Source organism: Gymnogyps californianus, chromosome 28 (genome assembly GCF_018139145.2).
Source record: "Gymnogyps californianus isolate 813 chromosome 28, ASM1813914v2, whole genome shotgun sequence".
Taxonomy (NCBI): domain Eukaryota; kingdom Metazoa; phylum Chordata; class Aves; order Accipitriformes; family Cathartidae; genus Gymnogyps; species Gymnogyps californianus.
In genome coordinates this window covers 7,126,882-7,149,724 of record NC_059498.1, presented here as the reverse complement: position 1 = coordinate 7,149,724, position 22,843 = coordinate 7,126,882, and the positions used below count along the sequence as shown (strand labels likewise).

Genomic DNA, 22,843 nt, shown 5'->3' with positions numbered 1-22,843 from the left:
GGCTGCAGAGGGTCGTGCGTGGGGCCGGGCAGCGGCTGCGCCGAGACAGGCAGGGCGGTGGGCTCTGCCCCAGCACAGGGATGCCTTGTGCGGGCAGGGCGGGCAGGGTCACAAAGACGCCTCTGTGGAGAATTTGGCCTCTCTCTGCCTGGCCCGGCCCCCGGCAGCGCTTTGATGGGGTGTAAATCAGTAATCAAGAGCAGGAAACCCCCGCAGAGCCCAGATCCCGGCAGCGCGGGGGTCTCACCCTTTCCCCGGCACCACCGAGCCCCATCCTGGTGTAGGACTGTGCACGGGCACCCCAGCACCCACGGCTGCGGTCCAGAGCCCTCTTCCCATTGCCAAGGCGGGTGCCAAAATTTCTGCCTTTCTTCACCTGCTGACAAGGCGTTGGAAAAGGGAGGATTTTTTAAAACATGAAACAAATAAAATCAGGTCTTCTGGTAAGGGATTAAATTGGGGCCCTCAGCTATATTTATAGAAGGTTCAAAAGTAAATCTGTTCCCAGACTGAATAAATATTTTGCTCAGGCAGGCGCGATCTTCAGTTCATCTGTCTTGGAAAGACTTGAGTGAGAGGGGAATTGATTTTCTTCAGCTTGAACAAGGCAAGCAACTCTCAAACCCAGATAGATCGTGAAGTCCCATTATCAGCTAAAATGGGGAAGCAGCTGGGAAATCATTAAAGAGAAAGTGAAAACGAAGCCGCTTTAGGGAGGCAGCAATTCCCCGTCCCCCCGTGCCCCCCGCAATGGCTGGGGCTGCCCCCCCCGGGAGCTGCTTTGGGGCCGTGTTGGCCCAGCCCCATGAGAGCGTTTGGCGACGCTGGGCGACCATCTGCCATCAACACCAGCAGCTCCCCAAGGGAGACGGGAGCGGCTGGCACTGGTCGTACTGGTTGCACTGGTCGCACTGGTACAGGGACCACCCGCCAATGGCCCTGTGCCAGGGAGGTGGCATGGGGGACCTGGGGGTGGCTGAGCCAGGATGGAGGGGGATCGGGGCAGGCATGGTGGCGGTGCCAAGGACGTGGACCTCAGCCTCTGCTCCTGCACTGATCACCTGGAGGTCTGGAAGCGCCGGCAGCTGGGTTAGCACCGCCGGGCACGGAGCCACCCAGGGCTGGACCTGGCTCTTGCCGCATCAGGCTTCAGCGCTTGGACGGCTGATGTGCTGTGGCTGCCCTGTCTGTAAAGATGAGAAGAAATTCATGACACATCCCTGTCACCGTCCCCAGCCTGCCGGAACGTGGCCATTCATGTGGTCCTTGGGCTGCCCGTGCAGTCCAGGCAGGTCCGGTGCCCCCGCGCTGCTGCTGCAGGTGGCACAGGCAGAGGTTCTCTCCGGCAGTGTTCGCCCCGGCGTTGGCTTGTTTCGCAGCAGAATTCCAGCTCAAAGAGCTTGTTAATTCAAGCCGGCACCTGATGTTTTCAGACATCAGGTACCACTAAGACAAGAATTCAGTGCTTTGCTCTTGACAAAAGCTGCTGCCGGGTCAGCTCCAGCCGGCGTGAACTGCGCACTGAGCACTGCCAGGGCTGCCCGAGCTGCCAGGGCTGCCCGCACCTCCCGACTAACTAGGGCTGTAGCACTCCCCTTTCCTTTTCTAAGGTCATAAAGGAAAAAATAAAAGGGAGAATGAAGAAAAAGGCAAAGCCCTTGGCAGCGTTGTCTGATTTCTTCTCCCTGTTTTCCAGCAGAGAACCGCATCAAGCAGACATTTGTCTGCAAAAGCTCCCCAGCCCCAGGTGGGCAGCCCGGTGCTGGGACGCCCAGGGTGGTGGGAGCGGTGGCGGTGCCAGGCGAGGGTTTGCCGTGCGAGCTCTGTCCGCCCCATGCTAAAAAAAGCCACAAGATGAGCAAAATTATCCGCTGAGTCACTAATCATTCACCCGCTGCTTTAGTCACCAGCTTTCCCACACTGGGGGGACGTTTGCTGCTGAGGGGGCATAAACTGAATTGTAATCACGTTAAATAGACGTGGCCGAAAGAAATAAAGAGCTGCTGCTGCTGCACGTGCGGCATCTGACACCAGATGGATCATCGGGCTCTACGGCCACCGGTGGTGCTCAATTAATGACGACTCCCTAACGAAACCATTGATTAATAGCGCCCGTGTGCTGCAGTGCTGAGGTGTGCTCCCCGCGGAGGTGGTGGCAGCGGAGCCGGTGCTGCCCGTGTCCTGTGACAGCACAGGTCACTGCGTCCTGGTCCCTGCCCTCCCAGCCCCTCTCCAAGGGCATCGCAGCTCCTGCTTAGGGACATGAGCCACTTTTCCACGGGGTGCTGGTGCGGCGGGAGCACCCCCTGCTCGGGGAGGGGTGCAGGAGGTTGGAACTGTGGTTGGGTGACCACAGTGGAGGCAGGTCTGAGATCCTGGAACTTGGTAAAGCAAAGCTGTGTCCTGCACCCATCACCTGAGCCGAAGGCTCTTGTCCTTCAAGCAGAAAATCCTGCTGGAGAGCTGGGATTTGCCACACTTCTTTCTCAAGTGTGTGACCTGGAAATACTGAGAAAGGACCGAGTCAGGGCTGCAAACCTGCCTGCGAAGGCGTACGGCCGGCAGCCAGGGCTGCAGGCTACCCCTGTAACACAGCTTACTCTGGCCTGGGGAAGCCCCGGTCCCCTCCTGCTTGCCCTCTTACCTGGGTGCCAGCAGGCACCTTCTCCTGCGGGACTGCAGCGCACTTTGCTCTGCCATTTGCCCCAGAGCACCTCAGATGAGGAAAAAGAGATTATTGCTCAGGTGTCAACACATTTGCAGCTGCAAACGCAGAGGGAGGGATGCTGGCAGGGCTGCCGCCCTGCGCTGCTGGTGGGGCCGGGTGGGTGTCACATTGCTGGAGCCTCCAGACAGAAATAGCTCCCTGCACAGCCCCATTTCCAGGGAGCCTGCGGGGCCAGGGAGCAGGAGGCAGCAGAGCACGGTGCCCACACGCGGGGCCCGTGGGCAGCTCAGCATCGGCTGCTCTGTCCCTGGAAGAGGCTCGCTCTCGCGGGGGGGTGATTGCTGCAGGGGAGAAAGGACCTGGGAGCTGCGTGGGGTAGCCCCGAGTCTGCAAATCCTGTCTGTGTGCATGGAGCAGGGGCCGCTCTGGGTTTGGTGCAAAACAGCATGGGACTGGGCTACGGATGGGCCCTTGATCTGCCGGTGCCGTGCTGCCTGGGCTGGAGGGGGCCAGCTGGCGCAGGGGGTGTCCTGTCCTGGAGCCCAGCCTCACCGCGAGGGATGCCCCAGGGCAGGCACAGGATGCTCCTGGCCAGGCACCACATGACGTCTCTGATGCTCATGTGGCTTGCTCGGTGCTGGACCTGGCCATCCCCATCGCTGCTGTCCTCTGACCGGCCCCAAACCAGCTTTTTCCCCGTCCCGGGCGGGTGCTGGCATGCTGAGGCTGGGCCGGGCAGTTCTGCTGTGCCGCACAGTTCTGCTGTGCCGCGGCTCTCAGCCTCCCGTCTGCCGGTGCCTCCCTGTCTCCCCCCGCGCCCAACATGAAGAGCTCTTGTAGCTGAGTAACCCCGCCGTGCCGGAGCCAAGCGCATGTGAAAGGGCCTGTCTCAGAGCAGGCAAGAGCCATAAAGGGCCTATTTATGTAGCTGGCTCCTTGCAATGTTTTCAGACACAGCCCTCGCATGTTTTCATAACAGCAACGCCTCCACCTCTCGCCAGCTGCCAGCAGAGACAAGCCTTTCGCCGCTGTCCTCCGCTCGCTTCCCCGTGCGCCCGGGGCCGTGGGTGGCTGCGGTCGGTGCTGGGGCAGCGCCGGGCTCGGCAGGGTGGGCACGGGGCGCGGGTGCTGCGGTGCTTGCTGCCTGGCGCAGGGCTGGCATGCCGTGCACTGGCCGCTCGGCGATGCTCCAGCCACCCTCCCCGGTTAGCGAGCATCTGGGTAGCGCGCAGGTCTGCAGCCAGCGTGGGGGCACGTGTGCTGGGGCCGAAACGAAGAGCCCCTCTCCCGCCTTCCTGCACGTCCCTGTTTGGAGTGCGTGCTGCCCTTCTGGCTCTCCCATCCGCCCGGGAGCAACGCTCGCACCGGGGGAGCGGTGAGCTCTGGCGATGGGCTGGCCGGCTGCTGTGGTTCCGGTTGGAGTTCCCGTTGGGATGCCAGCCCCAGCACACGGCCCAGAGGCAGCCTGCAGGACTGTGCCTTGGCTGCCTCCCCCAGTCCCGTCTGCGAGGGTGGCACTGTGCCCGCTCACGGACAAGCTCGGACCCTTGGCACGGACGGGCTGTGTTGCCTGGTGGCCGTGCATCCCGGAGGCGGACTTGCCAGCACCTCTGCCTGGGCCACCTCAGCACCATGTTTCCTGTCACCTGGAATTCGCTGGCGGGCAGCGCTGAGCACAGGGCTGCGTCTCATGCCCGGCTGGAGGAACGGCAGCTCCCAGGCTTCACCCTTGGAATGCCCCTGCGGAAGAACCAGCCTCTCCTCCAGCCGTGGCTCCCGTGCTGCTCGTCGGCCATGTACAGGGGTCGATGTGAGCTGCCCCCTCTGTGCCCAGCCCTGCCATCCCCCCTGCGTCAGGCACCACCGGTGACAGCAAGGCAGCCCCTGCAGCGACAGTGCTGCAGCCGTCGCAGTGTCACGCGTACTGGGCGGTGTGGGAGGCAGGTGAGCAGCAGAGGAGGGAGGAGGGAGATCTTTCCCATTCAGCGCCGATGCGCGGGAGGGAGCAGGTGCCGGGTGCCTTGGCTTGCACGGGGCTGAGCGAGGCTCCTGCAGGTGCCCCAGCACCGTAACCGGGACCCCGTAACCGCTCAAGTGCTCTCCTGGCCACGGGGCCGTGATGGACTCCTTGTCCCCTGTGGTGCAGTGCTGCGGAGCGGGTGCAGAGCTGCGGCCCCAGAGCACCCGGGGCTGGAGCGGGAAAGGAAACGGGCAAAATTTCACTGAGTGCTGGGGGTGAGTCCCAGTCCCATCACTGGTCCCTCCTCCTGCGCCAGCCGAGCCTGAGATGGGACCTGAGCGTTGTGCTGTTGCAAACCCGCCCGAAGCTGCCCCCCCTCACGCAGCGAGCCGTCTGCGGCACGTACTGTGCACGGCTCTGCGCGCCCTGGACCGGCTGCTTGCAGCCCGTGTCCACGTGTTTTCCATGGCAGGGAGACAAGTAACTTTTCATGAGTCCATTTACGAATTCCTTTCAGACAGGAAAGCTGACCCACTAGAGCTCATTAAATAACGTTAATGGTGCTGCCCAAATAAATATTAGAGCTGCCACCTGCGCTGCCAGCCAACACTTGCTGCCTTCTGGCCTTGGAGCAAAGGTTTCTCAGTTTAATTGGACACACGTGCTTCTCTCCTGACACCGGCGACCTCTGCTACAGCAAAGGATGCTCACACTGCAGCGATTGGGTTCCTGCAACTTTATCCTGGCGCTGCAAAAGCAGGAGAGTGAGTCCAGCCGGCTCGCGGGAGCCACGGGCTGCTGAGCTTGGAGATAACCGAAGAAACCAAGACAGCGTGTGGAGAGGTGACTAATTCAGGCCACGCTTATCACTGAACTGATTAAACCCGAGCTCTAAAACTCTTTTCCTCTTCCTTCTGTCCTCTAGCCAGCAAGTAATGTATAACTTCATTAGTCCATATCCAGGAGACACTGAAAGACATGGACAATTAATTATCATCTGTCCTGTTTAATTTCGCTGCCGGTCAGTGATGGCTTCCCGGTGGTTCACAGACAAGTCGGCATTTCAAGATGTGAGCTGAGGCTGAAAGCCAGCGCTCCTACAGCGCAGGTCCTGCTCGCGTAGCTGTGACGGGACCCTTGCACCCCCATCGCTCTTGGGGAACCCCTCAGCGGCACCTCCTGGTCCTCACTGCCGCCAGGCTCGGGGGGCTGCCGTGCCACCCCCGGGCTGTGGGACCACCGCGAGCAGGCTCAAGGCTTTAGAGGCTTGACGACTGGAAGGACCCAAAGTGCTCCCACATACCAACACGTGCCCCGTCTTTCCCAGCAGCCTGGGAAGGTCTCTGTGCTTCTCCCCAGCCCACCCCGAGGCAGAGCCCTTCCGACACCCACGAGATTTTGTCACCGTCTGGAGGGTTTAATAATTCTGCCAGATCCGCACGAACACCCTTGTTACCTGGCTGGGGCAAATCCCCTGGGGGGGCTGGCGGCTTGCCGGCGCCTTTGCCATGGGGCCAGGCTACCTGAGCCGGCCAGGCCAGCGCTACGGCCGCATTTGGGTGCTCCGAGCGTGCGAGAAGTGTCGGGGTGCCCCGGAGGTGCAGGGTACAGCAGGGTGGGACGAGTCACCCCGTCACCCGAATATGTGGTGAGCTCCTGAGAGCTGCTGCTGCCAGCTCGGAGCCCCGGGGTGCCCGCGGTCCAGCGCCGGGCGGTGCAGCATCGTGCTGCGGGGCTCTGATCCCCCTCGGGGTGGCCAGGCTGTGCAGCCAGCAAAAGCTGCAAAACCTGGTGGAGAACTGGTAGCTGACAGTTCATAAAAATGAGTAAAACCAATTAAAAGGAAAATGAGTGAGCTCCCACCTCCTGCGAGGCGGCTCAGATAAGGGCTGAGCCGCCTGAGCCGGCGGTGATGGGAACGGCCGGGCTGTCTCAGACTGGTCCCCCAGCCTCGGCTGGCTGAAAGGAGTTCTGGGAGGGGGTAAACACCTCAGAATTTCTATAAACAAATAAAAGCTTGCAAAAATAATCTGCAGATGGAGGGATTGCCATGGCTAATCTGAAGGTGGCAAGCGCTGACTGTGTGGTCCCTCTCTAGCCCAGGCATGAGACTGGGGCGGATGCAGAAGCGAGGGATGGTTTTGGACCCCAGTTTCTGGCTCCCCTCCTCCCCACGGCTCCAGTACCATCACGCTTTGCCTTCCTCAGACCCGTCTTTCCCGCTGGCGCTGCCAGCTCGGCCATGTCCCCCTCCGTGCTGCCCTGAGCGGGGACCAAAGGCCCATGCGGGGGTGATGCTCCCGCAGCCCGAGGAGGACGGCAGCAGCGGGTCCCGTGGGGTCCTGCCCGTACGGCGCTCGCCTCAGATCCTGGTTACTAATTGCTCTGCAGAAAGCATTTCTCACAAGTTTCTTTCATAAGAAATGGTAAGCACAGGCTTTGATTTAGCTCTCCTTTTTCTTTCTTCCTTGCTTTTTTTTTTCCTCCCTTCCTACCCCAAATGAAGAAGCCCTTTTGATCGTGCCGGGTTCAGACTCTGTAACAAGCATCTCTGTTTGTATTGTAGGGTTGTCAGCGTGATAACATGACAACGCGTCTCCCCGTCGTCTCACACACAATGAATTATTTCTTCTACTCTTTCTTTGTACCATCTCTGGGATAAATTACTGCTTCCAGTATTAGCAGATGGGCTTGTCAACCAGTGAAGCATCCTTAAACTCTTAGATTATATGCTGCCCAGCACGGAGCACCGGCCACTCCCGTGGCTCAACCAAGGCTGCAGTAAAGTGTTTGTGTGGGGAATTGTCAGGCTGGCTTGAAAGCAAATTGCTTTGCCAATTTATTTTCTTTCCTGTGTATGAACATATTTTTCTTAAAGGGATGCTGTCACATTAAATATGGAACTGCCAACTGCAGGCATTAAAAAATCATGGGTCGTCCCATTTTCCTTCCTCCCACTCTAAATTCTCAGAAAACAATAAATTTGGGGTTCTTTTTACTTGTCATCTGCCTTTCAGCTAGAGACGCTTTTTCAAGCTCTTCCTGGCAGTCGGGAGGTTTGGGAACTTCAGCGCCATGACAAGTGCTGCAGATCTGGGGCAGATCGTGCCGGGGCGCATCAGCGGAGGGGCGGCCCCTTCTGCTGCGCGATCAGGGAGGTCAGCCTTTCTCTCTTGGTCCCTTCTCTCCAAAGATCAGGGCTTGGTAGCCGGCGGGCAGAGGGCAGAGCTGAGAGCAGTCCCAGTGACAAAGCACTCGGGGAGCCTTTCGTTCCCACTGAAGCTGATGGGACTGGACCATGTCCTGGTAAGCAAATTTTCCCCAAATTTGTCCTTGAACGCATGTTCACCGTCGTCAAGCCCGATCCTGCTGCCTGGACTCTGTGTCACATCTGCTGTGACTGATGCAGAAAATCCTTCTCCAGCCTTTATCTTTCCAAGCACTTTTTTAGGGAAGCTAATGAAAGTAGCTTTGTTACATTTTGACAAACTTTCATTTTTAGAGTGTGCTTTTATGCAGCAAGCGTATTGCTTAACTGGGGGAGTAAATCAGGCATTTGTCAGAACTGAACAACCTGATGGTAATTCCTATAACACACATTTGAGAGATCTGTTTGAAAACAGGTTTCCTTTTTGGCCAGGGGTCGGTGCTTTCCCTTCTCTCTGCTGCGGTGAATCCCCCTGCCAGCAGCTGCCGGTGGTGGGTTACACCAGCTCAGGGGCTGGGCTGAGTTTAGGAGGGCTGTAAGAGGTGGGGGGCACAGCCCTGGGGGGTTTGGGAGGGGGTGTCCTGCCCAGCAGCCCTGCTCCCGCACCCTGGCATCCCTGGGCAGGGATCGCTTCGCCCTCTGCCAGCCCAGCCCGCGCCGATGCTCTGGTAGGTCCCGATGTGCTGTTTCATTTGGGGGGTCCTGGCCTGGGAAGAAATTGCTTTGGCTTCGGTGGCGTTCGGTGCAGCTCCCTCTCAAGTTTAAGCGCTTCTGAGTGTGATCCTGGGATGTAGGGAGAGCCTCTGTCGAGACACGGGTATTTCAGTCCTGGTGGTTAAAATACATGCAACACACGGTCATGGAAGGTTCAGGAATCAGAAGGCAGAAGTAATGCAAAGTCTTTTGCCCATCTTAACTTTTTAATGAAAATAGCTTTTAAAGCTATGCTTTAATGGCAGGCTCGTGGGTCAGCAGGGCTCAGCTTATTTACTGCCTCCCCGAACCACGGAGCTCCAGCGCGTGGGCTCCAGAGCCTCCTCCAGGAGATCGGGTATTTGATAACTTTTATTTTAATAAAGCACTGGGCTTGTTTTGATGGACTGATCCACAGCACTATGTGGATTTAAACAGATCCCGTTGCAAATATCTTTATTTGATACCCCTGCAATGACTGGATTTCAAATGTCACTTGCTTAGCGCTATGAAATATTTAATTTAGGTTGTAATACAGTAGCCTGCAAGAGCTCCAACTTAAATTGGAGGTCTCCTGCATAAGCCGGCAGCTATCCACAAACATGCTTAAAAGCCAGTTTCTGCCCCAAAAAGCTCCCGACCCAGATGCGGGAGTGAGGGGAGCCGGGAGGGCAGACCCTGCCCGCCTTTGCTGCGGGTCTGTGCCGGGACCCCGGCTCGTCACTGGAAGTTGTCGTGGTGGGTGTCCCCCACCTCTGCCCTCCCAGGGCACGCGTGGGGTGGGGGGGACGCGACTGCCACTGCCGCCACCGCCATGCTTGTGGCTTTGTGCCTCCGGTGGTGGCCGCGGTGGGGATGGCGGCTCGCCGGGAGCTGGCAGCCCCTCACCTGGTATCGGGCACCGGGGTTAGGACCGCGCTGGGTGGCGATGGCAGAGCTGCCTCGGGCACGGCGCCTGCGCGTGGGCTGGGCAGGCAGAGCGGGAGCCTGGCGGGCGCCGGGCTGCGGCCGCATCCTGCCCGGGCGGGCGGGCTGGGATGCCGGCCCTGGGGAAGGGTCTCTTCTCGCCTGGGAACAAAAGCTTTGAGCGGTGCTTGCCTGGCGAGGGCTCCGAGCTTTGCTTTCTCTCTTTATGTGGCTCCAGCACAAACCCAGCTGTAAGGAAATGTCGTTTGGCTCCGCAGAGGGAGCAGCACTGGCCGGTGCTCTCCGAACTGGGACTTTTAACGTTTAATGTGATAATCTCGTTCTGAGTCCTGCATGTGTGGTAAATCATCTTCTCCAGGTACTTGCTTGTGGCAGCTTCAGCAAGCAGTGAGAGGGGCACGAGGCGCTGCCGGGCTCGGACCCCTCCCGTGGCATAACACGTTTCTATGTATTTTATTTGCCAAGAGAAAATAGTTGCAGCAAGTTCAGTGAGGAGACCGGTGAGGGTCAGGATCAGGGCAGGGGTTACCTCGAGCAGCACGGGGGGACGGTGCATTCGGAGAACTCCAATACCAGCAAAGCTGCACGACGTGGGCATCACCTCGTTGTGTATGGGTCTGTGCGAGTTGCCACGAGGGTCGGGGCTCCGTTGGGGTGGCGGGAGCCAGCCCCGTGCCCCGAGGAGACGTTGCCATCTCACAAATGGTATCTGGATTTGATTTCAGGGGGATTTGAAAAAAATACCCTGTTTGTAGGGACTAGGAAGAGCCAGCGAGGAGCAGCTTGGCCAAGACTTGCCCCGTGGCTGCATCGGGTTGCACTCCTCGCGTCTATTTTAAGAGGCGAGCGGTGCGGAGGTGGGGAAGCAGCCAGAGCCGTCATCTGCCAGATCCCTTCGGCTGGGCAGCACTCCTCCGGCAGCCGCCCCGTGATGAGCGGTGTGCCAGGGTGACATCCCCACTTTCTCCCCAAAGCTTGGCTAAGCTGCCCATTTTATTCCTCTCCTGCCGTGACACTTCAGATCCCCACCTTGCCCGCACCTCCCTGCCCTGGATGATGCCCGCGGGCAGCCAGCACAGCCGGGGTGCCCTGCCCGCCTGCATCCTCCGGCAGCTTTGTGCCCTCCTTGAGTTTTGGCATCACGCAAGGGCTTGGCGGGGCGGCGCAGGGGAGAGGGCTCGGTGCCGGGCGGCTGCGCCAAGGGCAGGCACAGCCTCAGCTCGCCGCGGGTTTGTAGTAGGTGGCTCTGCCCTAATCTTTGTGCTGATCACAAGAAACCTGAAGGATTTTGTGATCTTGCAAGCCCTGTGCCAGGCGTTCCTCAGCTGGCAGCATGCGGAGCGGCCGGGGGGAACAGCAGCCAGTCGGGATGATGAATCGCTGGTGCCTCAATCTTTCCTCTCCCGCTGCTCCCTTACACTGTGCTAACATTTACAGCTGAACCCCCGGGGACAAAATGTCAGACTCCCTGCCTGTGTTTGCTTTGCTTTTTTCTCTGCTGGTGCGAGAGCGGGTGGGTCACTGCCGGGGGCTGCCGGGAGCCCACCCAGTGCACCCTCACCCACCCCGGGCGAGGAACAGGATCCAGCCATGGCACATGCCCAGGACAGCGTGCTCGCCAGACCCAGCACCATCTCATTTATCATTCTAAAAAGACACAGCCTGTGCGCCCTGCCACCACCACATTTTCTCTCGTGTTACCCCACACTCGGCCTGGTCGGTCCCTGCTGAAGCTGATTAATCAACTTGTTACTGACACAGCTGAGGGATTGCGGGACCTTGGGATGGGAGCCGAGAGGCACTTCCCAGGTTTTGGTTCCTGGGGCCGATGGGCATGTTCTCTGCACCGCTGCAGAAAAGCAGTGTTGTTCCCTCCGCGGCGTCTCCTTCAGTTCGGGTTTGGGAGCAGGGCTGAGATCTGCTGATTCAGGGGACACGTAGACCTGCGGTGTTAATGCTCTCTGATGTGCAAACAAGAGGACAGGCACAGCAGCACCGGCGTGCCCGTGCAATGCCCTCTGCGTGCCCGGGGTGCTGCAGGATGTCCTGCTGCCCTTCAGCGTGTGGGAGCGGGGCTGAGGGGGACCTCGGGGGGGCATCCTGAGCCAGCCTGGGTATTTGGGGGGCTCAGACCTGAGGTGCCCTAGTCGCTGTGCCAGGAGCCAGCCTGCAGCCCTGAGCTCTTTGGGAGGGCTGGCTCATGCTAATCCTTGCTCTGACAACGGATGGTTTATGGACTGATCCTAAAATGTGCCTCGCTCTGGCATTAGCAGAGCATATGTTGGGGCTGGGGGGGGCAGAAGGGGGCTGGTTTGATGCTGTGTTACGAAATGCTGAAAGGGATACAGGCATGGCCAGGGCCCTCTGAAATCTGTGGTCTGCCCGCATCTGCTCAGCTCTTAGTCCGGCACATCAGAGCATCTCCTGATGCCGTAGCAGGTCTCCTGGGCCACCTCCATCCCGGGGGGCAGAGCACCCGTGCGCTCGCTGCAGCCGAGGCCGGTTGCCTGCTCATCCCTCTACCAGCGGCTGGTGCCTCTTTATGAAGCTGCACCGGGAATTTTCTGAGTCCGACGTGAGAGGCAGCCCGGGAAGCTCCCCCGTCCCCCCGTTCACCAACAGAGCTGATGTCAGGTGCATTCGCCCGCTCTTGGCTCAAGGTAGCTCCTCCAGTGCAGCCTCCTGCCAGCTGGCGCCTGCTCCCCCGCGTGACGCCCGGGGCTTTTTGGAAACTTGCTGAGCCGCAGGCACCCAGCTCGTACTCACCCCGGCTCTCGTCTGGAGGCTGCTGCTGAGGGCTGATTTAGTGGCGATCGAACCGCATTTGAAATGCTCCTTGAAATATGAGACAAGTGTCGGAAACTCTCCGGGCGTAGGGGTGTCTGCTGTGCCCCGACGGCCGCGGCACACGGGCAGGAGCCGGCTCGGCGGCTGCGAAGGGCAGGGCTCGGCGCTCCCTTTGCCGGCGACCAGGTAAGAGCCTCCCCGTGCTGGGCTGGGGGCACCAGGCGCTGCATCTTCAGCGTCGCTTTGTCCTGAACCCAAATGGGTGGGTGGGTGGGCTGCAAATCGCCTGCGCCAGCAGTGAGGGGTCTGTGCGAAGGCAGGACGGCACGGCTGCCTCCCCCGAGCCGGGCTTCCCTGCACCCGGGGGGGTCTGGGGCTCCCTGGGGGCTCTGGAGGGTGGACGCAGCCAGGGGTCCGCAGTGCAAATACCCGCCTGACCTCTGTGCGCGGCAGTGATGGGATCACAGAGCTGCTCCAAGGCTCGAACTGCCCCTCTGCTGAGATTTACACCTCCGAGCATGGGATAGCTATTGGCTAATTTGAGCATTCAAGACAATTTTAATGGGGACGCACTGTCAGCTCTAACAGCAAATTTCAGTAGAAGAGCGCAAACTGAGCCAGCAGTGAGATGCAGTGATTTGAGTCGTGCTCAGGTAGGGGTTGGTGGTATTTTCTGGCTTTCCTGTGGATCCTTGCAAGTGCACACGGGGCCACTGCAAATACGGTCATTGCTCGAGGGGCTTAAGTGAGTTTTGTGACAGCTGTTGGCGGTGACTTTCATACTAATTCTTACACTTCCGTTGCTTTTATTTACTATTACGTGCACTCAACCGGAGATACGGAAAGCAGATTCACAGTTACGGAATCACGTGAACTCAAATCAGATTTTCTTTTTTTAGATTTCTTGCTCTCTTAGCAAGTTCATCCAAACTTTAGGTTCAGGTGGTAGTGTCCCTCATTCCACACTGCTGAACAGGACAGATCTTCAGATGAGCAATTCTGATGCCACTTCAGCTCCATGGCAAAGGTGGTTTTACTTGGGTGGAGGTTCTGGCCCTGTGTGTTGGGTCCGTTGTGTTCAGGCCCAGTAAAAGACCCGTGGGACACAAATCGCTGCCGATGGCAGGAGGGAGCCCGGGGGTCCCTGCCGGGGTGGGACTGGGAGAACATCCCTGGGCAGACGCTCGGGCTGCATTAGCACGGAAACCTCTGGCCGGGCTGCGTTTAACTGCGCTCCCTGTGCCCCGGGACAGGCTCACCGCCTCTGTCCTCAGGTTATCCGGAGCATCAGAATCGAGGCAAAGGACCCAACATGCATCGAACCCACTCCCTCATCAGGATGTTGTAGCTTGGCCAGAACCCTACCGTCCTGGTGACTTAGCTCATGCCCAGGCAGCTGCTTTTCTGGGTGCAAGCCTATTCCCCCTGCTAAAAAGCTGCTGTTTGGAGATTTGGGGGGCCCCAGCATGGAGGGTGGGTGGCTGCAAGACCTCTGCCATGTGCCCTGAGCTCCAGCTCCTCCTTTGCAGGCTGAGGGTGCGTAAATGTGTCAGCACGCTGCAGATGTCTGCTGGCATCGCCTCCGCTAATCCCCCTCGCTCCTCCCTGCCGGCGTCGGGGGCTGCTGTCGCCCGCAAGCTCCTGGCAGAGCCACCCACCAGAAGGTGTCCAACTGTGGCACAGGGCACTGTTTGGTCCCCCCGCACAGCCCAGGGGCTCACCGAGACTTGACCCTCCCCGGCTGCAGAGGTGAGGGATGCTGCGTCCCCGTGCTCGCGGGGTGCACGGGCAGCTGCCGGCGCGTGTCGGCACGGAGCCGCTCTCCAGTGCCCGCAGCCTGCGCGGGAAGTTATAGTTTCCGAAGAGTTTGGTTTAGCGTTTAGGAGCTGAAGTAAAAGATGTCCCAGCGCGGGGCTGCTTCAAAAACTTGGCTGCTGACCGCACAGAGCAGCCACAGGGATGTCCCCTGCGGAGGGGACCCCAGGGCAGGGCAAGCCCGGTTCCCACACAGGGAGCCTGGAGGCGCCAAGGTCTTGGGAAACGGGATCTCACTGCCGGGTGCACGCCAAGGACAGGGCAAGGCCAGGCCCCCGGTGCGCAGGCAACCAGTCAGGGTTTTCCAGGGGCTGAAATTAATTTGGGCTGGGGCATCAGCTGAACGGTTACCCCGGAGCCCAGGGCTGCGGCGTCGCTGGGGCCAGTGCCAGCGTTGGGACAGAGTCCTGCTGCCCGGGCCCCCGGTGCAAATGCATCTGGCCTAGCTCCTGGGAGGGGAAATCGCTGTTGGTGGGGAAGCGTGGTATGTGGGGGGCTGAACTGGGGCGGTCAGGGGACGGAGCAGCCGCTGCAATGTCCTGGAGCAGCTGAAGCAGCGTGTCCTCACCCGGCAGAGCCTCGCTCCGCCGCTTCCCTTCCACCCGCACGGATGCTCTCTGGAAAGGAGGCGAGCTCTGCCATCGTGCACCCTCTATAAACCAGAGTGTTTCTTACTTCAGATATTTAATGCCTGGATTTTAAATTCTTTCTAACATTTGTCAGCGCTTTACAGCCTTTTGCCACATGTTTATGGTGTTACTAAAAAAAAGAAAGAAAGAGAGGGAGAGACCTGAGGTTATGGGCTACTGTACAAGAGCATAAAACTGACCTTAAAATTATGAACTCGCTGTGCAGACCCGCCTGCCCGACAGCCTGCTGTGCTGCTCAGCTGGGGAGACCAGTCTGGCTGCTGGGAGTGATGGGGGACAAGGGGATGGCAATCCCAGAATCAATTTGTTATTCCAAGCGATCACGAACAATAAAAGCGGCGAGGACTAGAGCGGAAAAGCTCCCTTGGACTTGGAGATCAGAGTGCTGCAGTCCTGGGCTGGGGCCGTGTGTGTCGCAGGGTGTCCGGGGCTTGGGGACCGGGGCTGAGGACCAGCATCTGGCGGGGGACGGGACAGGGACTCGCCGTGCCGGGTGGGCAGCGTGTCCTGGAAACACTGCATGGTGGGAGGACGGGCGCTTTGACGCAGCGCTCGCCGCTGCAGTGACACCCAAGCCGCTCTGACCTTCTTTTATTTCAGAGAGATTTGGACATCTGTCAGGGAGCTTTTCGCACCCGGCAGGAGCCTTTGGCCCCGCTCGGCCGGCGGCGGGGCCGGCACAGCCCTCGGCGGCTCCCAGCAAAGGGCAGCAAAAAGTGCAGATAGCCGGGGGGCATCGCAGGCCCGGGGAGGGGCTTGATGCCGATCGGCCAAGTGAAATCTGGGCAGAGGTGGGTGAGCGGCAGCTCAGCCCCCCCATCCCAGGGGAGCCCTGCGCCCCTTGGGAAGACCACCCAAAAGACGAGGTTGCTCATGGTCCTCCATGGAGAAGAAAAAGCTTGGCTTCATCGGCCCCGGGGTGGGATAGAGCGGTGGAGCTGGGATGCGGTGACCCTGTGCTTGGTGCTGCGTTTGGCTCAGAGCCCCGGAGCCACCGTGGGGGTGTGGGGGCTGTCACTTAAACTTCACCGTGCCTCAGTTTCCCTCCTGTGAAAGGGGGTAACAGCCCCCCAAAAGATCCTCAATGCTTTGCTGAAAAGGTGAAACCTGCCCAAAGTAGCTGTCAGTCAGGGAGCCGCGGGTCCTCACACATGCAGTGACCTGTCCCAGCCACAAATCACCAAATTTATGGTCCTGACACCTGAGAAGCAGAACAGGCACAGCAGAAATTAAGTGAATGAGACAAGCGTGCATGTAATTAGGACAGACCTTTTAAACGCTGCAACGAGAGCTGGGAAAGGGAGCCGCTGTCTAATCAAAGCAACAGCAGTTCCTTTTTTTAAGACGAGGGAGACTTTTGGGATACTTTATCCACATAATGTTCCAATTTTAGCTCTGCGTCCCGGGATGTAATTGCATTAAAAATACCCGGGGAGGGGGAGGATACCAAGGGCAGCCGGGGACCTGCCTCCGCTGGCGCGTCCCCACCAGCGCTCCGCGTGTCCCGCTGCATCCCTCAGGCCCCGTTTCACATTCCCGATGCCGATCGTCTCCCAGATCTGCTTTCCGGCTGCTCCGCTAATGGTTATTCTGGTAAAGGCCCTCTCCCCGGGGTGCCGCGGGGCTCCCTGCCCATCCGAGTGCAATCAGGCATCGATCGCTGCGAGTTTTGGGGAACGACTGCAAACGCCGTGGTTTGGTTAGACGGGGCAGCTCTGCTGCTGAAATCTTCGCTCTCGGTGCGGGGCGGCTCCGTCCTTGCTGCTGTGCCAGCCCCGAGTGCGCCAAGTCCGGGAGGTTTCATTTGAAAAACATCAGCTGTTTTTTGGGTTTTGTAAATAAAATTTAGGGGGGTTTTGAGCCTTTCAGGGCTGGGCCATGCTTTTTTCACTTGTCTCAAGCACAAGGGCTATGCATTTTCTTTTGTTTTCGTTAAAATGTGAAGTTGCAGCCTCAGGAAAAATCCTGAGGTCTCTAGAGAGAGTCCAGGGTTAACAGGTACCAGAGGGCTGCATGCGAACTTCAGGCTCCTAAATCCTTCTGCCAAAAAGTAGATTTACTTATTTTTAATGTAAAGCTCCTTTTAGTTACGCTGCTTAGTGTTTCAACTGGTGAAGCAGGAGTTTAAGGATCTTATTGCTAACATTTTTGGCTAATCATGGAGTAATTTAGGCTGGAAGGGACCGCTGGTGGTTGGTCCAACCTTCTGCCTGATGCACAGCTGGCTTCAAGGTTGGGGCACGTTGCGCAGCTCCTGGTCCATCCCCACATGCGGACCCCCTCCCTGAGCAAAAATGACATTAATTCCCTCAGGAGATGGTGGCAGGCGCTGCGGTGGGTGCGGGGTGGTGAGAACCCCTGGGGTGACACCGGTCACCCTCCATCCCTGCAGGTCCCGGCTTTCGCCTCCAGCTCAATTAACAGCTCGTGGAAAAACCTTCCGTTACCTCTTGCTAACTGTAACTGTTACGGGAGATGCTTGTTGTCACCTCCAGGGAGCTGGGAAGAGCAAGACGGGTTCTGGCGTCTTGAAAACGCCAAAACCCGCTGAGGACCGGGGCGTTTGCCGCACGGGTGGGAGCGCACCCACGCACCGCGGCGGGGGGGGTACCCGCTGCCGCCCCCCTGTCCCCGCAGAGCGGCTCCCTCCCGCACCGTGGGCCCGGTGCTCGGAGCGGAGCCGCTCCCGCCGCCCGCTCCGCTTTCCCGTGGGGACCCACGCGCGGGGACCGGCGCGGAGCGTCTGCGCCACCGCGGGGCCGCGGCCGGGGCTGCAGCGCCCGGAGACCGCCCGGCCCGGGCCGTGCCCCCGCTGGGCCCCCCCCCGCCCGGGTCCCGGTCCGGGTCCCCGGTTGTGCCTGTCTGCTTTTGGCGCACCAAGACCCGCTTTACCTGTGCGGCTCCGGGTGCTTCCCCCCGCTTGCTGGGTGCTGGGGGGGGGGGGGGCAGCCCCCACCGAAGCCACCCACGCCGGGCTCCCGGGGCTGCCCAGGCCGGCTGCTGAGCCCCGAGGGGCTGCTGGGGAACCAGGGGCACTTCTTGGGGTGCTCAAGTTGCAATGGGTCGTCTTTGGGGAGAAATTATGTGACTTGTCCCAGACAGGAGCCTGCAGGAGCTCGGCCTGTCACCTCCTGCCGCAAAAACACGGGCAGGGAGGACTGAGCTCGCAGTGGGTGCGGGACTGGGGAAGACAAGCCGTGTCCGAGGGGACGCGCAGGGCCTCCCACCATCAGGAGTGGTGGGCTGGGGCTGCTGGGTGACCTTTTCCAGGATGGTGCTGCACCAAGTCAGGCAGGGACAGCGGTGGTGTTTCAAGCTGCCCATTGCATAAACCAAAGCCTCTGGTCTGGTCCCTAATGCCCGAGGAGTGCACAGATGAACCCCCGAGCAGCGTCTGCGCGGCCCTTCCTGAGGGTGCCAGGGGCACCTCTGCAGTGCACCTCTGGGGCCTGCCTGGCCACCCACAGACACCCCAGTCCCCCGCTCTTGGCCCCTCAGGGTGTCTCGGCGCAGCGTGCCTGTGTGTATTTGTAACTGGCAGCTGCCAGCTCCAAGGTGGTAACTGGATCGCAGGGCTCGGGTGACCTTCGCGCCTCTCCAAGGCTCAGTTCTGGATGTCCCACCAGCTCCCACTTCGGGGTCGGGCAGTGCGAACAGCGTGTCTGCGAGGCGAAGGCCGCAGGAGGGCCATCCCCGGCTGGCCCCAACCCCTCCGTGGGCAGCTCTTCCACGTGGGGTCCCTGTGCAGGTCCGGGACTCGAGCTCCCAATGCGAGTTGGTCCGCAGAGCCCTGCGTTCAGGACAGGCACCCGCTTAATGCGGGCGAGAAAGTGCTCGTGGCTCGAGGTGCCGGTGCCAGTCATCCTCCTGCTGCGGTGGGGACGGGCTGCAGGACACCGGAGCAGCACACGAGTCCCTCCGGTTGAATTTCTTGCCTGCAGAGAGTTGGTTACCATCCCAGCTCTGCCTTGGGCCAACCTACAGCGCTGTCCGGGAGTAAACAGAAAGACTTGAACTGACACGAGGAGTGTCGTCCGGTGCTAGAAACTTGGAAGAAGTGGGTTATTCCCTGCTCCAGCACTAACCTCCTAGGAATGCTGCTGCTCGTGTCGTCTTGCCTAACGCAACTCCTTGCAAACGCTGTTGCTCTTGCTCAGGGAGTCCCCCCAGATCCAGGCAGCCTGGGCACCCCACAGGCGTGGGACCTGTGCTGGGTTTTCCTGCCTCGCCTGGCCCCCTGTTCCTGTCCCTCTGTCCTCACGGCGGGTCTGTCCTTCCTCCCGCAGGCATGAAGCGACCCCTGAGCCCATCCCACAACCCCGAGAACGGGGTGCGGCTGGTGGAGGCGGCCAGCTGCCTGCCGAGCCAGCCCGAGCAGCGCATGAAGCGGGAGAAGAAGCACCAGTCGTTCACGCTCTGCGAGGTCTGCAACATCCAGCTCAACTCGGCCGCGCAGGCGCAGATCCACTACAACGGCAAGTCCCACCAGAAGCGCCTCAAGCAGCTTAACAAGGGGAAGATGCCGGCAGCCCAAGGTAGGAGCCCACCCATCAGGTTGAGGTTGCCCAAAGGCTGCCCTTGCCCTGGGCCAGCTGCTCTGCTGGGCTTGGTGCACTGGATTCGTGGGATGTTCGGGAACGCTGTGTTGTGTCGTCGGCGTCTGTCGCTTGCTGGTCTGCCTGAGCTCTGGGGGCTTCCCCACCCCACCGTCACTGCTGGTCCTCAAGTGGTTTTGGGCCCTGAGAGCCCGCGCTGCTGCGCCGAATGGATGGACACGTGTGGGTCCTGTCCCTGTGCAAGTGTGGTTGCTGGTACTCTCTGTCTTTGCGAGCGTCTTCTTGGGTTTCCGTAGATGACTTGTGCAGCTGGGATGAGCGCATCCAAGGGTGGAGTGGCTGGCGGTTCTGGGTTACTGGCTACCTGCTTTCCAGGTGCCATCTTGACCCTGTCCCTCCAGCCTCCTGCCGTGCACGTGCCCTGTAACCATGCTGAGTTTGGCTGCTGTTGTCTCAAAATGCCACTTAGATTTTGGTGCCGAGGGTTAAGGATGGACTTCTCAAAAGCTCTCAAGCGACACTTTCAAATATGGTTGGAGGTTTTGTTGGAAACGACGATCTTCTGAAACTTCATCTCCTTTTTTCTGTTGGGGTGCTCTGCGCTGGCAACCCCTGTTAACCTGCGGTGCCCTGTCCTCAGATACTCTGGCAGGAGGTAGCTGCCTCGGATCCCACTGGCCCTTTGACAAGTAACGTCCTGGGCAAATTGTCCCGTTGTGCTGGTTTGTGGTGGGGGATCTGGCTTCTTTCCTGCACCCCCAGGAGAGGCTGCCTGGGGAAGGCTCCCGTGGTGTGTGTGCACTGCCCCGAGTCCCTTGTGCAAGGGGAGCTGTTGCCTGCCGTTAGCTCACTGGGGTCCCAGCGAGCGCTGGGATATCGTCTGCTGCGACACCGACACTTGATGGGCCTTACAACAAACCAGACAAGCTGAGCCGCCTGGGGTCGATGTGTTTAACCGGGTCGATCTGTTCCAGTGAGAAGGAAGCACCAGCATTGCAACAAGGGCAGGTTTTGTTTTCCATTTAGAGACCGATGTTTATCACAAAAGCCACTTAGCAGAAGTGGCAGCCACGACAGCTCTGTGCTTGCCCTTGACAGGATGTTTTAAGGTCCATGGTTGTGTTTTGCCAAGTGTTTAGGGGATGGGCTGAGCGCACGGGACCTCGGGCATTGCTGCATTAGGAGGCAAAGGTATCTTGTGAGGGATGCCCCTAGGCACCTGTATCTGAACTCCCGGGGGTGACGTGCTCAGTGGCCTGTTTTACTTGCTGGTCGTCCGTGCGATGCGATGCTGGGGGCGTAGCGATCCGAGGCTGCTGTGAGTCAGGGACGGTTTCTCTTTTTGGCGGTAGAGCTCCTGTTAATTGCCTAATTGTTATAAAACACCTCCGTTGTGCTACGGCTGGCAAGCGAGCAGCGTCATCCCTCCAGGCAGGCTTGACGTCCACTCGATGATGTTAGCAACTCTGGGAGGTGCGGAGCCACGTATTAACTAGTCAGGCTGCAGCACGGGGGAAGGAGTATGTCTGCTGGTGGCTGGACAAAGCCTCTGCTAAAGAGCAACGAGGTGATCCCCGTCATGCTGAGCCTGACTAACCAAGTCTCCGCTTTCCTGCCTGTTTTTTTCCAAATGTCACCTGGTGACGGCAGTCTCCTCTAAGCCCCTCTTGTTACTTCTCTGGGGGCACTTTCTGAGCGTACGGGAAGGGCTGGTGCTTGTCCCCGGGGGCCGGGTGGGTGGGCAGGCGGTCCCGGCGCCTCGCCTGTCAGCCGCGGCAGGGATGCTGGCACACGGCTGGTGCTGCGCCGCCGGGCGGGAGCTCGTGCGAGGGCAAGGACTCGCTTGCCCTCTGTGCCATCTGTTGGCATTTACCTGGCCTGGGCCCGTACAGCTGACTGCTGCAGATTTTCTCCTGCGTGAAAGCAGGGAAACGTGCCCACAAATGTCACCCTGCAGCAACGATTGACCAGCTCTGCCTGAGCCTTTCGGCTGCGAGGGCTTGCGTGGCACTAAGCAGCAAACCAAAGGAATTTGTCCTTCCTGGGGCTGCTCCAGATACCTGTGCCCAGGGCAGTGCCCAGAGCCCGGTGTCTCCAGCCTGGGGCCGGAGACGGTGCATCCCCCAGGACCCCGCTGCCGTTTGAGGAGGGTGTCGCTGGCTGCGCACCCTGCGGCCCCTCCGCAGGAAGCAGCGGTCGCAGGGGGTCCGGGTGCAGCCCCCTTCGAGCTGCACTGGGCGGCTGACTTGGCAACTGCCCTCCTTTCCTCACAGACTAATTACAAGTTGGATTAATGAGCTGAGGTCTCCAAAGCACTTTGTAGCTAATTGATGCCTTTATCTGGTGTGAGGGTGACGAGAAGTTGAGGGGAGGGGGAAAGGGCAGGAATGTGCTGGAATCCTGTAAAACGGCGTGTTGGGTGCCAGCCCCTCGCTCCCAGGCGCCCTGTGCCCCGGCTGCCCTTCTGCAGCCCACGGCGTGCTGTCCCGCAAGGAGCTGCTCTGCTGAAGAGCTTAAGAGGTTGGAGTCCAGTCCCAGTTTTGTCAGGAAATGTTTGTTTAATAACATCTGAAGGGTTGGCAAACAAATCTGCAATGCTTTTGCAAACAGCAAAGCAGCAGCGGGTTGCAGGGTGCTAAAACCTGCTGCACCCAGCCCCCCCAGCCCCGGTTAGCGGGATGGGTGATCACGGCAGCATGTCCCACACACGCACAAAGCACGATGCTCTCTGAGTACCGGGGTGGCCGTGCTCGGTGCCGGTGCCTTCGCTGCTGTGCTCACTGGTGGCTTCTGGCACATTTGCAAGGGTTTGGGGGAGTCCTGGGTGCAAACCTGGACCCGTGCTCCCCTCCATCACTTTCCGTCCTGCTGAACACTGGATTTCCTCAAAGGCAGGAAAGTGCTGACGGGACCTGGCTCTCAGCCGGGTCAGGAGGATGCTCGTCCCCAGCAAACCAAGAGGGTGGGCAGCCGGGCGCTGCGGTCAGTGCCAGGGCCCTGGCTGTGGTGCCCTGGCCTTGGCAGACCCCTGGGGACCAGCCGGTATAAATACCTGCTCCTGCTCTTGCTAGAGACCGGGCAGGCTGGAGCCATAAATTCCTAGCATGGCAATGGTCATCTGTATGCCAAATCCTGCCCTCCCTGGTGGTGGTTTTGTTTGGGCAAGGCCTGGGATATGCAAAGGAGCTGGTCTGTTTATCATCGTTTACTGACAGATGGAAATATCGCCTGCTATTTTAATGGGAACAGGGCTCATAAATTCCAGCCTGCAGCTTCTAAATTCTCCCCCAGGACCCGGTTGTGGCTCGGTGGGAGGCTGTCCAGGGATGCGTTTCCTACTGAGCCAAAGAATCTCGGAGCATGCAAGTATGCTCTTTGTACTTCTGCATCGTCCCTGACCTCCGCCAGCATCCAGGGCTCCAGCAGACAGTCGCAGCCCTCGGGGCTTTGCTGCGCTGTCAGCCTCACGCACGCTTTGCTCTGGCGTTCAAGGTGAAGTCGGCTTCTGCTTGCGCAGGGCTGCAATTTGCTTATGTGGGGAAATTGCAGACGGCATCTGCTCCCCTCGCCTCCCCGTCC

At 59.6% G+C, this 22,843-nt stretch overlaps 1 protein-coding gene across 1 annotated transcript in view; it reads left to right on the top strand.

Moving 5' to 3' along the window:
• The window catches only part of ZNF385C (zinc finger protein 385C), an 89,198-nt gene that overhangs the window by 14,248 nt on the left and 52,107 nt on the right, over positions 1–22,843 (top strand). The window contains 1 exon segment of the mRNA XM_050912086.1: positions 18,995–19,243. Coding sequence (XP_050768043.1) covers positions 18,995–19,243 — 249 coding nt within the window.